This window comes from Artibeus jamaicensis, unplaced genomic scaffold (assembly GCF_021234435.1).
Source record: "Artibeus jamaicensis isolate MK-2021 breed Jamaican fruit bat unplaced genomic scaffold, CSHL_Jam_final contig_3174, whole genome shotgun sequence".
Lineage (NCBI taxonomy): Eukaryota > Metazoa > Chordata > Mammalia > Chiroptera > Phyllostomidae > Artibeus > Artibeus jamaicensis.
This window is the reverse complement of record NW_026521738.1, coordinates 5287774-5308054: the sequence shown is the minus strand read 5'-3', so window position 1 is coordinate 5308054 and position 20281 is coordinate 5287774. Positions and strand designations below refer to the sequence as shown.

At 35.7% G+C, this 20281-nt stretch overlaps 1 protein-coding gene across 3 annotated transcripts in view; it reads left to right on the top strand.

Annotated features, from left to right (window-relative positions):
* APLF (aprataxin and PNKP like factor) overlaps positions 1-20281 on the top strand; it is a 97643-nt gene that overhangs the window by 25789 nt on the left and 51573 nt on the right. For all 3 annotated transcript variants that reach the window (XM_037126334.2, XM_053663301.1, XM_053663302.1), the window contains 4 exons: positions 2027-2199; positions 9483-9594; positions 10179-10275; positions 19802-19980. In XM_037126334.2, coding sequence (XP_036982229.2) covers positions 2027-2199; positions 9483-9594; positions 10179-10275; positions 19802-19980 — 561 coding nt within the window. The remainder of the gene's footprint in view (positions 1-2026; positions 2200-9482; positions 9595-10178; positions 10276-19801; positions 19981-20281) is intronic.

Genomic DNA, 20281 nt, shown 5'->3' with positions numbered 1-20281 from the left:
ACCTTGCAGGCAAGAAGGGGCTGGAAAGAGGTATTCCAAGTCATGAAATCCAAAGACCTACAACCAAGATTGCTCTATCCAGCAAAACTTTCATTTAGAATAGAAGGACAGATAAAGTGCTTCTCAGATAAGATCAAATTCAAGGAGTTCATCATCACCAAGCCCTTATTATATGAAATGTTAAAGGGACTTATCTAAGGAAAAGAAGTTAAAGAAACATGAACAGTGAAAGGACAACAAACTCACAGTTATTAACAACCACACCTAAAACGAAAGCAAACTAAAAGGACAGCTAGATCAGGAGTGGAAACATAGAAATGAAGATCTCAAGGAGGGTTAGCAACAGGGGAGTGGGAGAAGGATAAGGGGGGAGAAGGTACAGAAAATAAGTAGCATAGACAGTAGATAGAAAATAGATGGGGGGGGCAAGAATAGCATGGGAAATATAGAATCTAAAGGACTTGAGACACATGGTCATAAACTAAAGGGGGGGGTAATGGTGGGGATGGGGGGGTAGGGTGGAGGGGAATTAAAGGGGGAATAGAACAACTGTAACAGCATAATCAATAAAAAATTAAAAAAAATAAAAATAAAAACAACTCGAAAAAGTATAATGTAAAGTAGGCTAGGCTACCAAAGTTAATAATATTATTTAATTTATGTTTTATAACATTCTAGATTTGTTTTTATTTTACTTAATTTATATTCTATAAAGGGTTAAAATTTTCAACAAATGAAAGTGGGTATACTTAACCAAAATTTTAACCAGGTTTTCCAATGAAGAGAAATTTGTTGATGGGTAAAAAAAGAGAAAGAGACATTTCTAGAACTTCAAAATACATTTAAAATAGGCCTCTTATAAATTGTCTTAATTTCCCCATAAGGAATATTTTTATAGCAAGAACATATGTTTTTACCTACCATATTTATACTGAATTCTAGTCTGCTCAAACTCAGGATGAATAAAACATACCTTAATATCTACAAATATTTTAAATGGTTGGTTGGGATTGTTAAAGATTTTAATGTATGAAAATATAGTTGTGTCTCAACATACTTTAATGAAGTATAAATAGAAAAACTGGAAATGTCCCATATATGTCCAGTCCCAGGGTGGAAATTGCCTTGCTGTACTGGGAGGTTGTTGATGTTTCTAGAAAAAGTCTCATTTAAATTGATGAAGCAGATGAATGGGTGAATGATAGGGGGAGTTACTCTAAGATTCAACTTAAAAAACCAAAGATCTGAATTAATGTAGATTGCTTTGGTATACACTAAAGCTTATTTATTTCAAACACCTCATATTGATGGCTAAAAGGTGATTCCATGTTTAGAAATGACCATTTTCAGATTTATTCTAGTTGGAGTCTTTAAGGTGTTTTTCAATAGGTCTTAAGTTATGAAGGCAACTTCATTATCTTCAACATGAAAGCAATTAGTGGCAAACAGTTCAAAATAGTGGTTATTGTAATAGTTTTGACATGGAGAGATATTTACTGCTTGCAATTTGAATGTGGATGATGGTCTTCATAGTAGGGTTTCATTCAAACAAAATAAGATTCCTCTGTGAGGAGCTAAAAAAAACCAAAACCAATGACTATGCTATTTGCTTAAGAGATAGGACCAAAATCTCTCTTCTCATAGTATCTAATTTTTTAATCATACTAAAAAATATTAAGGGAATAATAAGGGGATTGGTGAATTTTAGATATCAAAGTTAAGGGCTTCAGTTTCCATACCGAGAATTTTTTTCATGATTCTCTTTCAGATGTTAACATCATCTCAAGCAAAACAGATGTACCTTAAACCAAAAGTTGATCATTTTGCTTTTTCCTTTTGATCCCGTTTTTCTTTGTATGTATAGATAAAAATGAAGGTATTGATAAGTGCCATGTATATTAGACTTTTAAGTTTCTTTTATAAGTAAAATATTATGATGGTAAAATTTTGTATCAGTTCATGTTTAGTTATATTTTTGTCATAATTTTGCATTAGAACATCACTGCATTCTTTCTTTTTTTGTTAGATACACACCAGTCCATGTTTTTATCAGTCTTCTGAGAAGAGCCAGTTCTTACCATTAAAGACAAATCTTTGGCACTGGTTGAATCCTGGAGATAGTTTTTCTTTATTAGTTGACAAATATGCTTTCCGTGTTATCTCTACATATTCCGAAACAGAATTGGACTCTACTTTAAGGTAAGAATGCCTGATGCAATGAGATTCTGTAATGGTATTTGTAATTGAATTTCTTAGTCATGCACAAATGCTTCCATAGAAACCATTCTAGCATTAACTATACTGGTGATATAGGAGTTATGTGGTGTGTGTGTATGTGAGTGTGTTTCTAGAAAATAGTTGGCTTTGGAAACACATGCCTCAGTCATGATTGTTCCCATATGTGGTGTCTTTCCCCATTATTTTCCATCTAACTGTAACCAGGATAGTTAATTTTAAACTGACTACATTTTCTTAATCTTTTTGTTACATTTTAAAATTTTATAAAAGTATTAACCTCAGGTTTAGACTAAAATTGTGTAACTTCTCTTTCTTATAAAAATAACAAAATATAGAATAGGGAAACTGAGGAAATGAGGTAGTACATTAAACATCTGGTATAAAGTTAAAATTAATACACTACTTTTGTTGAGGCAGTCATTAGCAGATTGTTGGCCTTTGTTTCAGCTTTTAAATTCTAGAATACATAAACTGGACCTATAGAAATAGATGGACAAAATTATAGAGTATGTTCTCTAGTTGCTCTGGTATTAAATTAAAAATCAGTAATAACAAATATTTAGAAAAATATCCAAATATTTCCAAATTAAACAACACATTCCTAAATAACTCATGGATCTAAGAAAATCATAAGGGCAATAGGAAATGTTTTGAATGGAATAATACTAAAAACACAACATAAAAATGTGTGAAATTCAACTAAAGTAGTCCTTAGAGGGAAATAAAATCAATAATTTATGCTTCTACTTTAAGAAGATAGACAGGAGCAAATTAATCCTGTAGTAGACCAAAAAAAAAAAAAAAGGAAATAAGGAGAATGAGCCTAAAAATCAATGAAATCAAAAATAGACAAATAAAAATTAACAAAAACCAAACATTGGTTCTTTGAAAGATCAATAAAATTAGGATAACCTTATCAAGGCTTACCAATAAAAAAAAACTAGAAGACACAAATTATCAATATCAATAATGGAAGAGGGGATATCATTACTGATCCTGCACACCTTAAAAGAATAATTAAAAATAGTTAAAACTTAATTCCAGTAAATTTGACAGCCTAAGTGAATGGATTCATTCTTTGAAAAACATAGTTTACCAAAACTGATACAGGAAGAAACAGAAAGTCTGATGAATCCCGTGTCCATTAAAGATACTGAGTTTACAAGTTAAGGATGTCCCATAAGGAAGTTAACTAGTGGATTCTCTTTAACTTTCAGGAAAGAATACCAATATTACACCTTTTCACCCCAAAAGGGAAAGGGGATCCTTCCTCATTAATTTTATGAAGATTAATCTTAATTCTGATATCAAAATTAGATAAGAACATTATAAGAATATAAAATATAGACATATATTTCTTATAATAACATTACAAATCAAATCCAGTAATGTATAAAAAGCATAATACATGTTGACCAAATGGAATTTTTCCAAAAAAATGCAAGGGTGGATTTATCATATAAAAATCACTCAACTAGCCATTGATACAATTCACTATTACAGATGAAAGAACTATCAATGGATGCATAAAAATAATTTTGACAGATAACTGTTGATAACTAAAAATAAAACACCTTTCTACAAAGTAATTTTTTTCCTATGAGAAACTCATATTCAGTAATGAAATATTGGAAGTTCTTTCCCTAAGACTGGGAACCAAAGATGTCTATTTGCACACCTTTTATTCATCATTTACTGGAGGTTCTAGCTAGTTCAGTAAGGCAAGAAAAAGAAATGAAATGGGTAATAATGGAAAGGAACTAGTAAAACTGTTCTTATTTGCAGATGATGTGATTGTATACTATGAAAATCCTGAGGAATCTACCAAAGAAGCAAGACACAAAACTACCTACTATATGATTACACTGATATTCCATAATAAGCAAACTAATCTATACTGGTAAAATCCAATCAATGGTTATTTCCAGGGGGGTTAACTAGGGAAGGGCACAAGGAAACTTTTTGGGGTGATGGACATGTTCTGTGTTGTGGTAAAGGGTGGTTACGTGGTTGTATGCATTTGTCAAAATTAACCAAACTCTGCACTTCAGATCTGTGCATTTCAGAGTATATAAATTATATCTAAATTTTAAAAATAAGCATTATGCTAAGTTAAATAAGCCAGGCAGTAAAAGATAAATACCATATGATCTCACCTTTAACAGGAAGCTAAACAACAAAACAAACAAGCAAGCAAAATAAAAACAAAGACGCTGAAATAGAGAACAGGGGGACAGTGCCCAGAGGGGAGAGGGGAGGGAATTTCAGGGGAAAAAGGGGAAGGATTTACAGGAACTAGTATAAAGGACACATGGACAACAACTAAAGGGGGTGGAAATGGGAGGGAGGTGGGGAGCGCTGGGGGGTGGGCTGGGATGGGAGTAAAAGACAGAAAACTGTACTTGAACAATAATTAAATTTAAAAAAGTAATATAAAAAAGTAAATGGAAAGAAATTATGTCAGGAAATTGTTTTTTATTTTGGTTAAATGATTTCAGTAACCATGGCTTGCCATTTTAAAATACAGATCTTACTCTTTTTTCTCTTATCACACATGTATAAAGAATGTTATTTTTGGCCGGTGTATCCCTCCTCACCATGCCCCTCTCCTTTCTTGGAGCGTGAATAAGAACTTTATTCTCTACACTTTGTTCTCTTCGTGAATTCTTTCACAGCCCACGTCACCAACCACCCAACAGAACCCTCAACCTTAACTTAGTGGATGATGCTCTAACCAACTAAGCTATCCAGCCAGGGCTTTTGTTTTTTTTTTAACTGATTTGAGAAAGAGAGAGGAAGGGAAAGACAGATGGAGAGAGAGGAGGGGAGAGAGAGGAGAGAGATCATTTAATGAATTTTTACAAAACAAGACATAGTAGATTTTCAAGACCTGAGAACTTTTCCTCATGCTCCTTTCTATGCAATATACTTCAAACACTCACAGCGAAGCCCTTTTCTGATTTCTGTCATCACAAATGTGTTTTACCTGTTTTGGACTTCATATAAATAGAATCATATAGTGTGTATTCTTTTCCAGCTACTTTCCTTTGCTCCACACAACTGAGTAAAATAAACCATTGCTACATCTTGTCATGATGCATAGTTTCGTGCCAGGTAGGTGAATGCTCTGTAACCAATTTCTGTGTCAGTCTCATGTGATGCATCTGATTGGCATAATTTATCCTACATATCTACAACCAGCATTAGGGAAACTTGGAATTATGTTTGAATTCTTCATTAAGATGAAAGATTTCTACCATGGGTAACTATCAAAACATGAAGAAGTTATTCAAAACATTCTGATTAGTCACAAATGACACATATCTGCTACCTACCAAGTCCTTCAGTAAAGCCTAAAAACTTGTATAATGGTTAGTTGTGGTGGTGTGGGGAATAAAGGGAAAAGAGAAGGTAAGTGAAGAGATGCTCAGGCAGAGGGAATCACATGCTACTGACGGCCTCTGCCTAAGAAGCCCAGAGACTAGAACTAGTCACTTTGCGTGGTTGGTGTGCAACCCTGAGCGGCAGAGAGCACACATGATTCCATTTTCAACGTAAGAAACATTCAGACGTGTAGAGAATTTTTGGTGAGTTTATTTGAGCCAAACTGACCACAACTGCTGGGAAGCAACATCTCAAAAGACTGAGAAATGTTCTTGAGAATGGCAGTTTAGCACTTGATCTTATACATTAGAATCAAAGAAAGAGCCATAAGGGGGTTACATGAAATCCTTTGGTGATAGATTAGGGGAGGCAGGAGAAAGCAAAGCAGGGAAAACAGAACAAAACAAAATGCTATTTTTTAACCATCTGCTGACATGAAAAATAGAGAAACTAATATTTTTGTTATCATAAATTCCCATAATAGAATTATATACTTTTTTGAAAATCAGGAAAATTCTGTCTATTTCTGTGAAACAAAGTATGGTCATTGCCTGATAATTTATTTATATTATTATATGTTAATTTTAATTTTATGTATATCTTTCCAAATTAGCTTATCCCCTTGGCATGAAGGATTACTTAGATCAGATTGTGCCCCAGTGAATTGTGAATTTTTTTTAGTATTGATAAAACTGAAAATACAGCCCACCTGAAGAATGCTGTACTTCTTTTCAGAGTATTTATTATGAGGAATGTTATCTGGTGTGTAACTGCTGCTGAGCCAAACATGTTGAAAGAGGTAGTAATGTTTTGATAATTGTGTGCCAAGTTCAGGGTAATCAAATTAATTGTGTTTTTATATTAAAAACTAAATGTTTTGTTTTTAGCTTGCTAGTATAAAATTTCCTTCAGGGGGTTGATTTCACTCTCAGCACTTTTTAAGTTTGTGATTTTGAGTTTTCAAATACTCCTATAATGACAGAATGATTTCTGATATGTAGTAATCATTTTCATTATTTTCACTTCTGTCTCTGTCAGTCATATAATAACCATAGTTTAAAGACCATTTTCCTAAAGATCAGTTTAACTATAATAGCTAATTTTAATTGAAGATATTTATCATATATGCATCATTCAATATACAAGGTCTATCCAGAAGGTATCCAGCCATGTACTATGAAAAATAGATATGTAATATGAAAAATAGAGGCATTTATTGAAGAAGATACAAGAAACATTGTACATAGGATAATGATGCCTCAGTCCCCTTCCAAGTAGGCACCTTGGGACCCTCACAGTTCCCCTAATCACCCTCAACTTCCCTGTAGTATTTTCCTGAATCTCATGGATGATCTGAAATCTCTTCCCTTTCAAGGGTGATTTTAGTTTGGGAAAAAGCCAGAAGTTGCAGGGTGCCAAATCTGGGCTGTAGGGGGGCTGAGTCACCTGGGTGATTTGATGTTTTACCAAAAGTTGTGCACGAGATGCGATGCATGAGTGGGCGCGTTGTTATAATGAAGCTGCCAATCACCAGTTGTCCATAGCTTTCTGAATCATCCAGATAGTTTCCACTGAGGACTGTGCAGGCTTGATGCAGAATATGATGCAGATTTGTTGCTCTACCCGCTCATCTTGAATGCAGTGGCCACACAGTACACATGCTCACTCAGTGGCATCTACTGCCCCCACTCACTAGTACAGTGAAGTCATTGTTGTTCACACATGTGCATTCCAGTCCACTCTTCTTGGCTGTCATCAATGTCACACAAACTGTTCTTGTTATATTAACCACTGTTGGACATTTTCAGGACAGACCTTGTATCATTCAAAGCATGTAGCCCTCCCTTTTAAGCATTTTGGCAATATTTTATTCATTTAAGGATTTTTTTGCTTTCACTGGTTAATCATTTAACTTTTGAATAGGCAGAATAAAGATATATTGAAGATACTCAATACTTTCTGAAAAGGAGCTATGTATTAGAATATAGTTTGACAAACTGTCTTTGTAATTATTTTAGGCTTTGTAGACCATATGATCTATGTTCTAATAACTCAAATCTGCTGTTCTCCTGTTTCAGTAGCACTTTATTTACAAGAATAGGTAGCAGGTTGGATTTGGACTGTTGTAGTTTGCTGATACCCGTACTAAAGCAAAAGCTAAGTTGCTTAATAAAATGACCCCCAAATGCAGTGTTTAAACAAGAATGCGTATTTTTCTGCGTCATAATAGTCCAGAGTTGTAGGAGTGCTCTCCTTCATAATGTAATTCACACACTCCAGCTAATGGAGTAGCTCTATCATCCTCAATATATAGCTTCCAGATTAGCTTCATCTTTGGTGTTCTTAATTGGTAGGAAGGAAATGAAGAGGAGAATCTAGGACAAGTGTGTTGTACATATCACTTCCATTTACACTCCCGAGAAAAAAGAATTAGGCTCTTGACTACACAGAGTTGCAAGGAAAGCTGAAAACTGCGGTCTCCAGCTAGGTGGTCAGACATCGGTACAGATGCTTATTGGTCAGTGCCATTCCAGCTTGCTGTCCATTACGCCAGTAACATCCACTTAGCCTCTGATAGGTAATGCTAACCACCTGGCCTGTACAGTTCTAGAATCCTGCCATCCCCATTGCTAATAAGGAGCCCCGTGTTTTGGCAGCCTCCCCTGCCTCCAGCACAGACCTATAGAGGCAGCTACTCTTGAGCTCCTCAGCACTGCCTCACTAGTGTATACCTTCTTGCTTATTGTCTGGGTCCTTCTGAGGAACGTAGTCAGCTAGTGGATTCTCTAAGGGCTCGTGGACATGCACAACAGTGTGGTGGGTGCAGGGGCAGGGGTGTTAAATGATAATGGGAGAAAAATGCAAAAAGATTGAAAAGTAAATCTATTTTAGCATGCCTACCTCTTGGTGGTAGCAATCAACTATCTGTATAGTTCCCCTCACTCTCTCTCTAGCCCCTGGCAACCACTGGTTTGATTTCTGTCCCTGTAGCTTAGCATCTTCAGAATGTCATGTAAATGGAATCATATGATATATAGCCCGTTAAGTATGTAGCTTCTTTGACTTTGCAAAATGCCTTTGAGATGCATCCATGTCCTAGTACATACCAGCAGTTAACTCCGTTTTAACTCAAAATAGTATTTTTACACTAAATTTCAAATTTTCAAAAAGATATATTTGTTGGGTCATCTCTCTGCCTACCTAAGTAATAATGGTGCAACAACTTTGCATGATCTTACTGCAATTTGTAGCAAGCGGAAAGTAATTGACTTGGCTTGTATGTTCCACATGTGATCATGTCCTGCTTCAGAACATTTAGCTTCTGGTCAGGACACAAGTCTGGGGAGATTGCACAAGTGGCTCTCCTGCCGGGCCCCTAGAGCAGCTGTGTAGGAACTCGACATCAGGATTTTACTTATTTTATTTTTCAAGAGCTTAACTTAGCTGGTGTACTTTCAGTTGTATTATCTCTTTGGACACTGTGTGGTGTCCTTAACTTTATGGACTATCTGGACAAATATTGAATTAAATGAGTAAATAGCTCTTAAGCCTTGACAGAGATGGCTGCTCCTCATCTCATCAATAGCTGTGGTTTTTAGGCCCATGATTTGGAAAGATTAATGTATTTTATGGCGACACTGTGGTCAGAAGTGGAAGAACATATTCTAGCCTATACATTTTGTTCTATTATACTATAATCTGCTTTTTTTGTTTTGCTAAGTCTGAGAAAAGTAGCATAACTCATTAGATGACTCATTAGTAGACATAACTCCCAAGTGGGAGACTCACATTTATAATGGCATGGTAGGCAACAGAAGTGTTTTAAATTTAAATGACGAATTGGTTATTTTGTTTTATAGAAACAGCCAAGTGCTCGATGCAGATGACATGCTGAATGAAACACCAGAATCGTCCTCGATGAATTTGCCTGATGAGAAAAGTGGTGCCCCACAGCTGGAAAGAAGCGCAGAGGTAGCAGCAGCTCAGACTTCTACCACAAAGCATGCGGCCAGAAATTGAAGATATCATCCATTTGCAACATGTTCCTTAAGTTGTTTTGGGGAGAGAAAAGACAACCGAAATTAGACATATTAAAACAGTATTTGCTAGCATTTCTTCCACTTTTGCTCTTTTTAAGTTACACTCTAAAGGATATCACACTACCAGGGGTGTCAAACTCATTTTCACCAGGGGCCACATCAGCCTCGAAGTTGCCTTCAAGGGCCAAATGTAATTTTAGAACTGCATAAATGTAACTACTACTTAACTAGGGGCAAGGAGCTCGGCACTGCTGCTGGGTAGAAACAAGTGCCCCGTGGATGAAACAAGGTGGAGGGCGGATCCGGCCTGCGGGCCTTGTGTTTGCCACCTGTGCTCTAGACCGACACTTCCACTAGTGCAGATCATGAACTTCTGTCTTTGAGAAATTTGACTAACTCAGTCCACAGTTGCAGATGGTTTTTTTCATGGTAGTTTTCTACAAAGTAAATAATTTTACAGTTTTTATAAGGATGCATGCTTATTTTTAGTAATTAATAAAATAGGTCTCTTTTTAGTCTTTCCTAGGTGAATGTTCAGACTTCAGGAAGCAGCAGTTAAACCCTGCCCAGAGGAAAAGAATCCTTCCAGCGTGGATGTTAACAGAAAATCTAGGTGATTAAAACCTTTCAGCACCAGTTATCAGTGGAAATAGATTTCGTTTCAAGAAAACATTAAGTAGAATTTGAAAGTTTTTCTGAACAAATGGAGGTAGAATGGTAGTTGTGTAAGTGTATGACTTAGCCTGCCTTTTTTTTCAGTTGTGTACATGATGTCTAATTTAAAACACAGGCTATTATTTTATGCCATTTATCAAACATCCTGCTAATTATTTTTTGATTTAACAAGTGTTAGACTTAACAATATTAACATAGACTTTCAAAGGAACCTGTTAGTGTTGTGTCTAAGATAAAAGGTCGGCACAGTACTTGCTTTATAAGTTAATATAATTAAATAAAAAGTGCCAGGCTCACAAGGTTCCGTGCTGGAGAATTAAAAGAAGAGGTGACCTGTCCTAGTATATACCTCACTGTCATGGCAGATATCACAGCGGTTTATGTCATCTGCTGGGTATTACCATCAACTCAAGATTGTTAAAAAGTTTTCCACATTGTCTTATTTAGTCAGCATTTTGTTTGCAACTTTTCAGTCATCTCGGGTTCAGTTTCTTTTGGTTGCTTGTTTTCTTTTATACGGTTTACATTTTCCCCATTCATTCTCTTGCTTACTGACTTTCTATTGGAAATTGGATGTTATGGATGTGTTGGAGAGCCTTTTGATTTTCTGTTCCTCTGAATAAATATCTTGGTTCTAATAGGCAATTAATTTGGCCTGATAGGCAACTTCTTCTAGTGGGCAGTTCATTCGAGTGCTAGGCTCTTTTCCTATGCGGGCAGCAGCCGTCGTCTCTGCTTAGTTCTTTTAGCTTCTCAGCACTGTTCTTTCTCTGGGCTCGGGTCTCTCCCCCACCCACATGTAGTCAAGCAAAGGTTTGGGTTCATTTTATGCATTGGTCTTGGTTCTTGGCTCCCTGCGGCTTTCTTCCTGTCAGAATTTTATTCCTAACTTTCCACCCACTCCACGAGCCTCAAACTCTGTCCTCTGACCAGTTAAGCCGGTCAGGTTGCAGCGTTTTGCTGTCCTTGGATTAGGGATGCTCTCAGGGACAGAGCTCAGATTCACAGGCCTCACAGGATGTAGTGAATTTCTCAAGGTTAGAGTCTTCTCTAGTTTTGCCTTTCGGGTCGCTCTTTAGTGCATTCAAATATATATATTTTTAATATTTTGTCCAAAATTTATAATGGTTTTGTTTGGGATGATTAGTTTATTCAAGCTACTTTTTCATTTTACTTTGAACATTATCTTTTATAAATTGTATATTTTATATATATTTTAGTTGATATCTTACTACTTTTACTGTTTTTAATATTCAGCACAGTGGTCACAGAAGTCTTCCAAAGTTTTAAGCAAGTATGTTATGGACAGAATAGTCCCCATTTAATTCTACTTTAGATTATAGGAGGATCAGAGTGATCTTGTAGGACAAATAGGTTTTATATTATAATGAGGTACATGTGATTTAATCAGGAGAATTTTCATATCTAAACCTAAAATTTCCTGCAAGAATTCTATTTCATTGTAGTGGTTTTCAATTCCCCATCGTTATATGTATAACATATTTTCATATGTAACATTACTCATTAATAGGATAATGCTCAATTTGCAGGAAGGTAATGGCAAATTGGGGATGGTAGTGGACAGGGAGCGGGCACTTTCCTTCAGTAGAAGCGTTTCTGTAATAGGGACTAACTTTACTTGACCAAAATTGGACTACCTCCCTGCAAACAAGTTCTTGTATTTCACAGTTATTTTGTACTGTAATTGCTTCTGTGCTACAACTATTACATACTTACAACAGTCCAAGATATATTTTGCTTCAAATTATAAATAGCTATTAACTTTCACTTGATAGATGTACCACATAAAATATGAAGCACATTTTGGGGCTCTTCACCTTGAAAATACAAATGAGAGTAATTTGACATTCATTTGGATGAGCATATTATATAGTACATAATGTACTTAAAATGCAAAAGCTTCAAAATAACATAGAAAAGTCTTTGGATTCAAGTATATCTTCTTCTTATAAATTTAGACTTTGGGAGAGAATTTTTAAAAGCAAAGTTAGGTATTGAATTTATTTAAAGACAGGAAGATTCCAAAGTCAATTAGCACTTGAAGTTAGTACCAATTAAAAGTTGGAATAATTTCTATTTTTCTGTAATGTAGTTTTATTTAATTGTTATTGTTTTGTTTGTTTAAATAATGTATCATCCAGGTCAAGAGACCAATGCTAGTTATTTGTTAAAATCCATATGTAGGATTCATTTTAGGCTTGTTATAAATATAGGGGTTTTTTAAATGTCTTTTGCAGCCTTACTATACTGTGTTCATTGATAATTTATTTAGATCATCTGAAACCAACTTGATATTTTGGAGCCTCTGCATCATACAGGACAGATAACATTAACTGATGTTTAATGACTTATCCAAGATTAGGTAATAAATGCCGGAGCTGTAACTGAGACCTAGCTCTGCCTGTCTCTAAGGCCCTTGCATTGAACTGTGTTACTGCTATACAGTCACCCAAATTTATTCTCTATAGCTGGGGTGTCAAACTCACTTTTGCCGGGGGCCACATCAGCCTCAAGTTTGCCTTCAAAGGGCTGAACATAATTTCAGCTCCTTAACAGTTAAGGAGTAGATACTTGTACAGTCCTAAAATTTCATTAGGCCCTTTAAAGGCACCATGAGGCTGATGTGGCCCCGGTGAAAATGATTTGACACCCCTGCTCTATATGCTCTGGTTTTCTTTTTAAATATGCCCTTGTGTTTTCTTCTGGAACATCTCTCAGTTTAACTCATGGTGTTGGCCTTATAGGTGTGTGAATGTTTGCAGTGATCAGGCTATCCTACTGCTTTGTTTTGTTTTGTTTTAATTTTATTGTTCTTCAAGTACAGTGTTCTGCCTTTTCCCCCTACTTCCCTCCCCTGATTCCACCCACCCTCGGTTTTGTCCATGTGTCCTTTATAGTCCTTCCTCAAAACCCTTCACCCTTTTCCCTCCTTTATCCCCTCCCATCTCCCTCTGGTTACTGTCCATTTGTTCTTAATTTCTGTGTCTCTGGTTATATTTTGCTTTGCTCGTTTGTTTTGTTGATTAGGCTATCCTACTGTTATTAAAGTTTAGTTTCTAGTTTTTTAGTTTTATAGTTTATCCTACTGTTATTCAAGTTCATATTCTAGCTTATTTTATTTTCTGAGTCCCCAGGTACTAGTCCTTGGACGTTATCATCAGTTTTTCAGGCCTAGGATAATGTTTTCTCTGTTTCTCAGTGATTGGAAGTGAGTATATTTGGGCAGAAGCTATCAAGCCTCCCCTTCCTTGACTCCCTTTTCTCTCTGTTCCCTCTGCCTTCTAGGCCCCATGACAAGTTATACATAACTCCTGGGTCATGGCGCTCTTGCTAGATGGAAAAAGGAGCTTTTAGATTTTCACTGGTACTATGTTACTGTGTGGTACTCTTATTTTCCCATCCTCTAACTTTTCAACACAGAGTCGTGAAAAGGAGAACATGCTGATAAAGGTTGAAGTAGTAGGTAGTCCCCAAACCATTTGGTTTGCATTTAATTTAGTGTTCTGAATATTTTGCTCTGTAACAACTCAATACAAATTACAAATATTGAACTGACTTCATTTACGTAATTTGAGTGTAGTTGAAAAGTTACTTAAAGTGCTAGTTATTCTTTTTTAATGTATTTTATCAATTATGCTCCTACTATTGTCCCAATTTTTCCCCCTTTGTCCCCCCTCCATCAGGAACCCCCCATCCCTGGCAATCCCCCATCTTAGTTCATTCCATGGGTCATGCATATAAGTTCTTTGGTTTCTCCATTTCCTATACTGTTCTTTTTTCCCCCATAAATTACTTTATTGTTGTTCAATTACGGTTGTCTGCATTTTCTCCCCACCACTTCCCCCACCCCATCCAAACCCATCTTTCTATACTATTCTTAACAACCCCATCTATTCTGTACCTACAAATTTGTTTCCTAATCCCTGCACCTTTCCCCCTGCTCTCCCCCTTACCCCTCCCAACTAGTAACCCTCCAGAAGATCTCCATATTTATGATTCTGTTTCTGTTCTGCTTGTTTCCTTAGTTTGTTATTTTAATTCAGTTGCCAATAGCTGTGAATTTATTGCCATTTTAATATTCATAGTATTGATCTTACTCTTTTTCTTAAAAAAGTCCCTTTAACATTTCATATAATAATGTCTTGGTGATGATGAATTCCTTTAGCTTTACATATTTACTTTATTTCCAGTAATGCTGCTAAATGATCTGATTAATTCAAATAGTTTTTAGCCTTTTTTATTTTCTAGCTGTATAATCATATCTACAGAGTTATGATACTTTTAGCTCTTTTGATTTGTACTGCTTCCTAAATTTTTCTTATTGCATGAGCTAGAACCTATAAGTTTTGTTTTTTATTATATTGTATTGATTATGCTATTACATTGTCCTGATTTTTCCCCCTTTGCTCCCCTCCACCCAGCACCCCCCACTCCTTCAGGTAGTTCCCCCCACAATTGTTCACATACATGGGTCATACATATAAGTTCTTCCACTACTCCATTTTCTATGCTATACTTTACATCCCATGGCTATTCCATAACTACCTATTTGTACTTCTCAATTCCTTCACCTCTTTACCCATTACTCCACACCCTGCCTCCCATCTGGCAATCATCAAAACTCTCTCTGAATCCATGATTCTGTTATCATAGGAGTGCCAGAAGGAAAAGAGAAAGAGCAAGAAATTGGAAATCTATTTGAAAAAATAATGGAAGAAAACTTCCCTAATTTGGTGAAGGAAATAGACATGCAAGTCCAGAAAGCACAGAGAGTCCCAAACAAGATGAATGCAAAGAGGCCCACTCTAAGACACATCATAATTAAAATGCCAAATGTTAGAGATAAAGAGAGAATCTTAAAAGCAGGAAGAGAAAAGCAGTTAGTTACCTACAGGGGAGTTCCCATGAGACTGTCAGATGATTTCTCAAAAGAAACTTTGCAGGCTAGAGGGTATTAGCAAGAAATATTCGAAGTCATGAATAGCAGGAACCTACAGCCAAGGTTGCTCTATCCAGCAAAGCTATCATTTACAATCAAAGGGCAGATAAAGTGCTTCCCAGACAAGAAAGAACTAAAGGAGTTCATCATCACCAAATCATTAGAATATGAAATGTTAAAGGGGCTCCTTTATGAAAAAAAAAGATCAACACTATGAACAGTAAAACGGAAATAAATATAAATCTATCACCAATCTAAAAAAACTAAGCAAACTAGAAGAACAGAGACAGAATCATGGATACAGAGTGTTTTGATAGTTGCAAAACCATCAAATGGAAGGTTTCCATCTGATGGTTGTTACAACCATCAGATGGGAGGCAGGGTGTGGGGAATGGGTGAAGAGGCAAGAAGATTAAGAATTATAAATAGGTAGTTACAGAATAGCCATGGGAATGTAAAGTACAGTATAGGAAATGGAGTACCAGAAGAACTTATATGCATAACCCATGGACGTAAACAATGGTGGGGGGAACTACCTGAAGGAGTGAAGGGTGCTGGGTGGAGGGGAGCAAAGGGGGAAAATCAGGACAACTTTAATAGCATAATCAGTAAAATATACTTTTAAAAAAGAATAAGTAAAAATAGTTAATAAATATATAATTTCTGTAAGATAGGAAAATGTAAAATGAAACAACCAGATACCATTTTTTGTTCACTAAACTCCTCAAAATCTAAGCAGTTGATAAAACCAGTGCTGACAGAAATGGATATCACTGAACATAGTAGGTGGAGGTATAAGTTGGTATGCTTTTTAAGTTTATTTGCCAGCGTCTCTTAAATTTCTAAATACACAACATACTTTGATCCAGAAATACAATTCTAGGTATTTAGCCCACAGAAATAATAGCATTTATTATTTAACCCTATTCTGTATTTATAAATATATATTTGTAGATATGTTTCATTAAACTAGGAAAAAGTTGAGAAGGATACACATCAGATTGTTAATGTAATTGTTAAGAGTGGTTCCTTTGGAGTTAAAATTGAAAGGACACGATTTTAATGACCTGTGTGTGCATACAGTTAAGCTGTCATTCACATAGTGTCACTGTAACCGCTCATATAAGTAAATACAGTTAGTAATAGTTAAACTAAAGACAATAAACTGATTTGTTTTAATAGTTCATTTCTTTTATATTTCTATCATTTAATTGTACATTTCCTGGATTTAGAAAAAAATTAAATATCCAGATACAAAGATTGTTATGAGCCAATTAACTTATTTTTTATGTACTCTTTGTAAAAAGCATTCTAACAACACTATCAAAATGGCTTTTTCTAATGCAAAGGAGGCTAGTTCTGGTCCCTAGAATGAATACTTTTACTGGACAACTTGGAATTTTAAAGAGTTGAATATTTTAAATGTAGATATTTTAATTTTAGAATTTTATATGCATATTGACACTTGGAATGTGGCACACTGCCATTTGGGCAGAAACTCAGTCCTATTTAATTTACATTTTTAGTTTTTATCATAGTAAGCAATACCAGAGTTGGCTATTTCCATTGGTTTGACTAATTCATAACTGTTGGAGCATTTGGTCATTTGTTTCACCAAGCTGTACAGTCCTATTTAGCTCTATTTCTTCTTTTAAGTATATTTTGTTGATTATGCTACTACAGTTGTCCCAATTTTTTCTCCTCTTTCTCCTTCTCCTCCCTGCACTGCCCCTCCACCCTCCAGCATTCTCTCCCCACAAAGTTCACGTCCATGGGTTGTACATACAAGTTCTTTGGCTTCTCCATTTCCTATACTGTTCTTAACCTACCCATCTATTTTGTGCCTACCTATTCTGCTTCTTATTTGCTGTACTTTCCCCCCCATTCTCCTCTTCCTCCTTCCCATTGATAACCCTCCATGTGAGCTCCATTTCTGTGATTCTGTTCCTGTTCTAGTTGTTTGCTTAGTTTGTTTTTGTTTTTGTCTTTTAGGTTCAGTTGTTGATAGATGTGAGTTTGTTGTCATTTTACGGTTCATAGTTTTTGATCTTCTATTTCTTAGATAAGTCTTTTTAACATTTCATATAATAAGGGCTTGGTGATGATGAACTCCTTTAACTTGACTTTATCTGAGAAGTACTTTATCTGCCCTTCCATTCTAAATGAAAGCTTTGCTGGATAGAGTAACCTTGGATGCAGGTCCTTGCCTGTCATGACTTGAAATACTTCTTTCTAGCCCCTTCTTGCCTGCAAGGTTTCTTCTGAAAAATCAGCTGATAGCCTTATGGACACTCCTTTGTAGGTAACTGTCTCCTTTTCTCTTTCTGCTTTTAAGATTCTCTCCTTATCTTTAATCTTGTGTAACTTAATTATGTGTTTTGGTGTGCTCCTCCTTGGGTCCAACTTCACTGGGACTCTGTGGACTTCCTGGAAGTGTATTTGCTTCACCAGATTGAGGAAGTTTTCCTTCATTATTTGTTCAAATAAGTTTTCAATTTCTTCCTCTTGTTCTCCTTCTGGTACTTTCATGATTCAGCTGTTGGAACATTTAAAGTTGTCCCGTAGGTTCCTAAGCCTCTCCTCATTTTTTTTTGCATTCTTGTTTCTTCATTCTGATTTGGTTGGATGATTATTTCTTCCTTCTGTACTAAATCACTGATTTGAGTCCTTGTTCCTTCACTGTTGATTCCTTGTACATTTTCCTTAATTTCTCTTTGTGTAGCCTTCATTTCTTTTTTTATTTTGCAACTGAGCTCAATCAGTTCTGTGAGCATCCTGATTACCAGTGTTTTGAGCTCTGCATCAGACAGATTGTCTATCTCCTCGTTGCTGAGTTCTTTTTTTGGAGTTTTGATCTGTTTTTTCATTTGGGCTATATTTCTCTCTCTTGCAGCACTGTCTGGATGAATGTTTTTTTAAGTCCTTGGTTGTTGGACTTCAATGCAGATGTTTTTCTGGCAGTTCTGGTTGCTCTTTGTTTTTAAATTGGTTGTCATCTTTCTTTTGGTTGTGCAAGGAAGTGAAGCGCTTCTGCCTGCTCCTCCATATTGTCCAGAAGTCCTTAGTTCTATTTATGACAGTTTCTAAAATGATATGGAATGCTTCTTAATTTAGATTCCAACAAATATTTAAATAATTTAGGTAAAGTTTAGTTTTTAAATAGTTTGTGTATATATTTCCTTTAAAAAATGCATTATTTTTATGTTGGTTCTACTGATTTTCCTATTTAACAATGTGGGTAGTACATATTCTATTAGTGTTTTTAATTGAATTTAATGGAGTATTTTTTCAGGTTATTGAATGTACTTTGGAACAGCTCTGAGCAAACCACAGCCCACGAGCCAAATCCTGCCCACTGCCTGTTTCTGTAAATAAACTTTTATCCGAATACAGCCAAGCCCATCCATGTATGTTTTCTGTGTGGCTGCTTTCACACTACAAAGGCAGAGTTAAGTAGTTGTGACAGATACTAGATGGGCCACTGAGCATTTTAGAGGAAAAGTTTGCTAACCCTTACATTCCAGCATGAGAATAGTGACTGTGGATTTCCTTACATACCCACATCCAGACTCTCAAGGGAATCTTTGGACAAATTCTGTTCATGTTCACAAGTCATGTTAGTTAAACATATTTCTTGAGCACAAGTCTTGCAGTAGGCACAGTTCTAGATACTGGAGACACAAGTTGGTACCAGAACAGTAAAGTGTCTGTCCTTAGGAAGCTATTATTCAAGTACAGGAGAGATGGACAATAACCATGAACTTTATTCTTAAGTAGATCTTTCTTGTTTTCTGATTAGATAGTTCATGAATTTGTTAACAAATTATTATACTGAATTAAGTTTTCTTACTATGTTTGTTGAACCTTGGGAAGTATGACATGGGGTATAGAGTCCACTGTTAGGAAGACTTTATTGTCTTCATCAGTGAAGTTTGTAGAGGTCACTCTCCCTGTTAGGTTATATTGAGTTCTTAATGTGTAAGCTAACTTAAGTTGAATTCCTTACTGTGGCTTGTTAGGGGGCTCAATAAATACTATACATAAAATGCATTGTATAAGCTATATGTCAGATTTTCTGTTAGAGAAATTCAATGCTAAAATAAAAATATATGATAGCTAACATAGATCAGGTACTCTCCTAGAAAATGTATATGTCTTACCTAATCTACTCTATGAGTTATTATCATAATTTCCGTTTTCCGGATGATGAAACCAAAGTTCAGAGAGGTGAGGTGAAACAGTGAGAGGGCGGAGCCTGCCCATGTTAGCACCTTAACTTCGCTGACTCCATGGCTGGAGCTCTTGGCTATTGTTCTGCTTAATACTTTTGTAATTTGCAAATAAGTGTTTTAAAGTTGACATTAGCATAGCTGGAACATTAATTTCACTAACTCCTTTGTCCTTTTTCTTTTGGGGGGTATATATTATTGGCATTTGAAGACAGATACAGGAGATAATATTCTTCTCCTTTTTCTTTGAATATGTGTGCCTATGTGTGTTTAAGATAATGTAGTCCGGGAAAGTGGGAGAGGAGTCTGCAAAGATAAAACCCAAGTAAACATAACACAACAAGGAAGAAAGCGATTAATTTCACCGGGAAGCTCAGAAAGTACGTCTGCAGAGCAAGATGCAGGAAAAAAGTGCAAAAATGCTGATCAGGAAGAGTCTATCGTTTCATCCAAGGTGATTTTTTAAAAAATTCATTATCTGACTGATTTCTTCATCAAGTGTTCTACATAGGAATTAATTATATGTTGTATACAACAAGGAAAGAAAACAAAATTGATTCTCATTAATGAGTTTATAAAGTTTATAAAAACAAATACCATATGATCTCTCCTATTAGTGGAACCTAATCAACAAAACAAACAAATGAGCAAAACAGAACCAGAGACTTGTAAATACAGGACAAACAAACAGTGACCAGATGGGAGTGGGAGAGGGGATAATGGGGGAAAAGGGGGAGCTGCAAGCAAAGAAACAC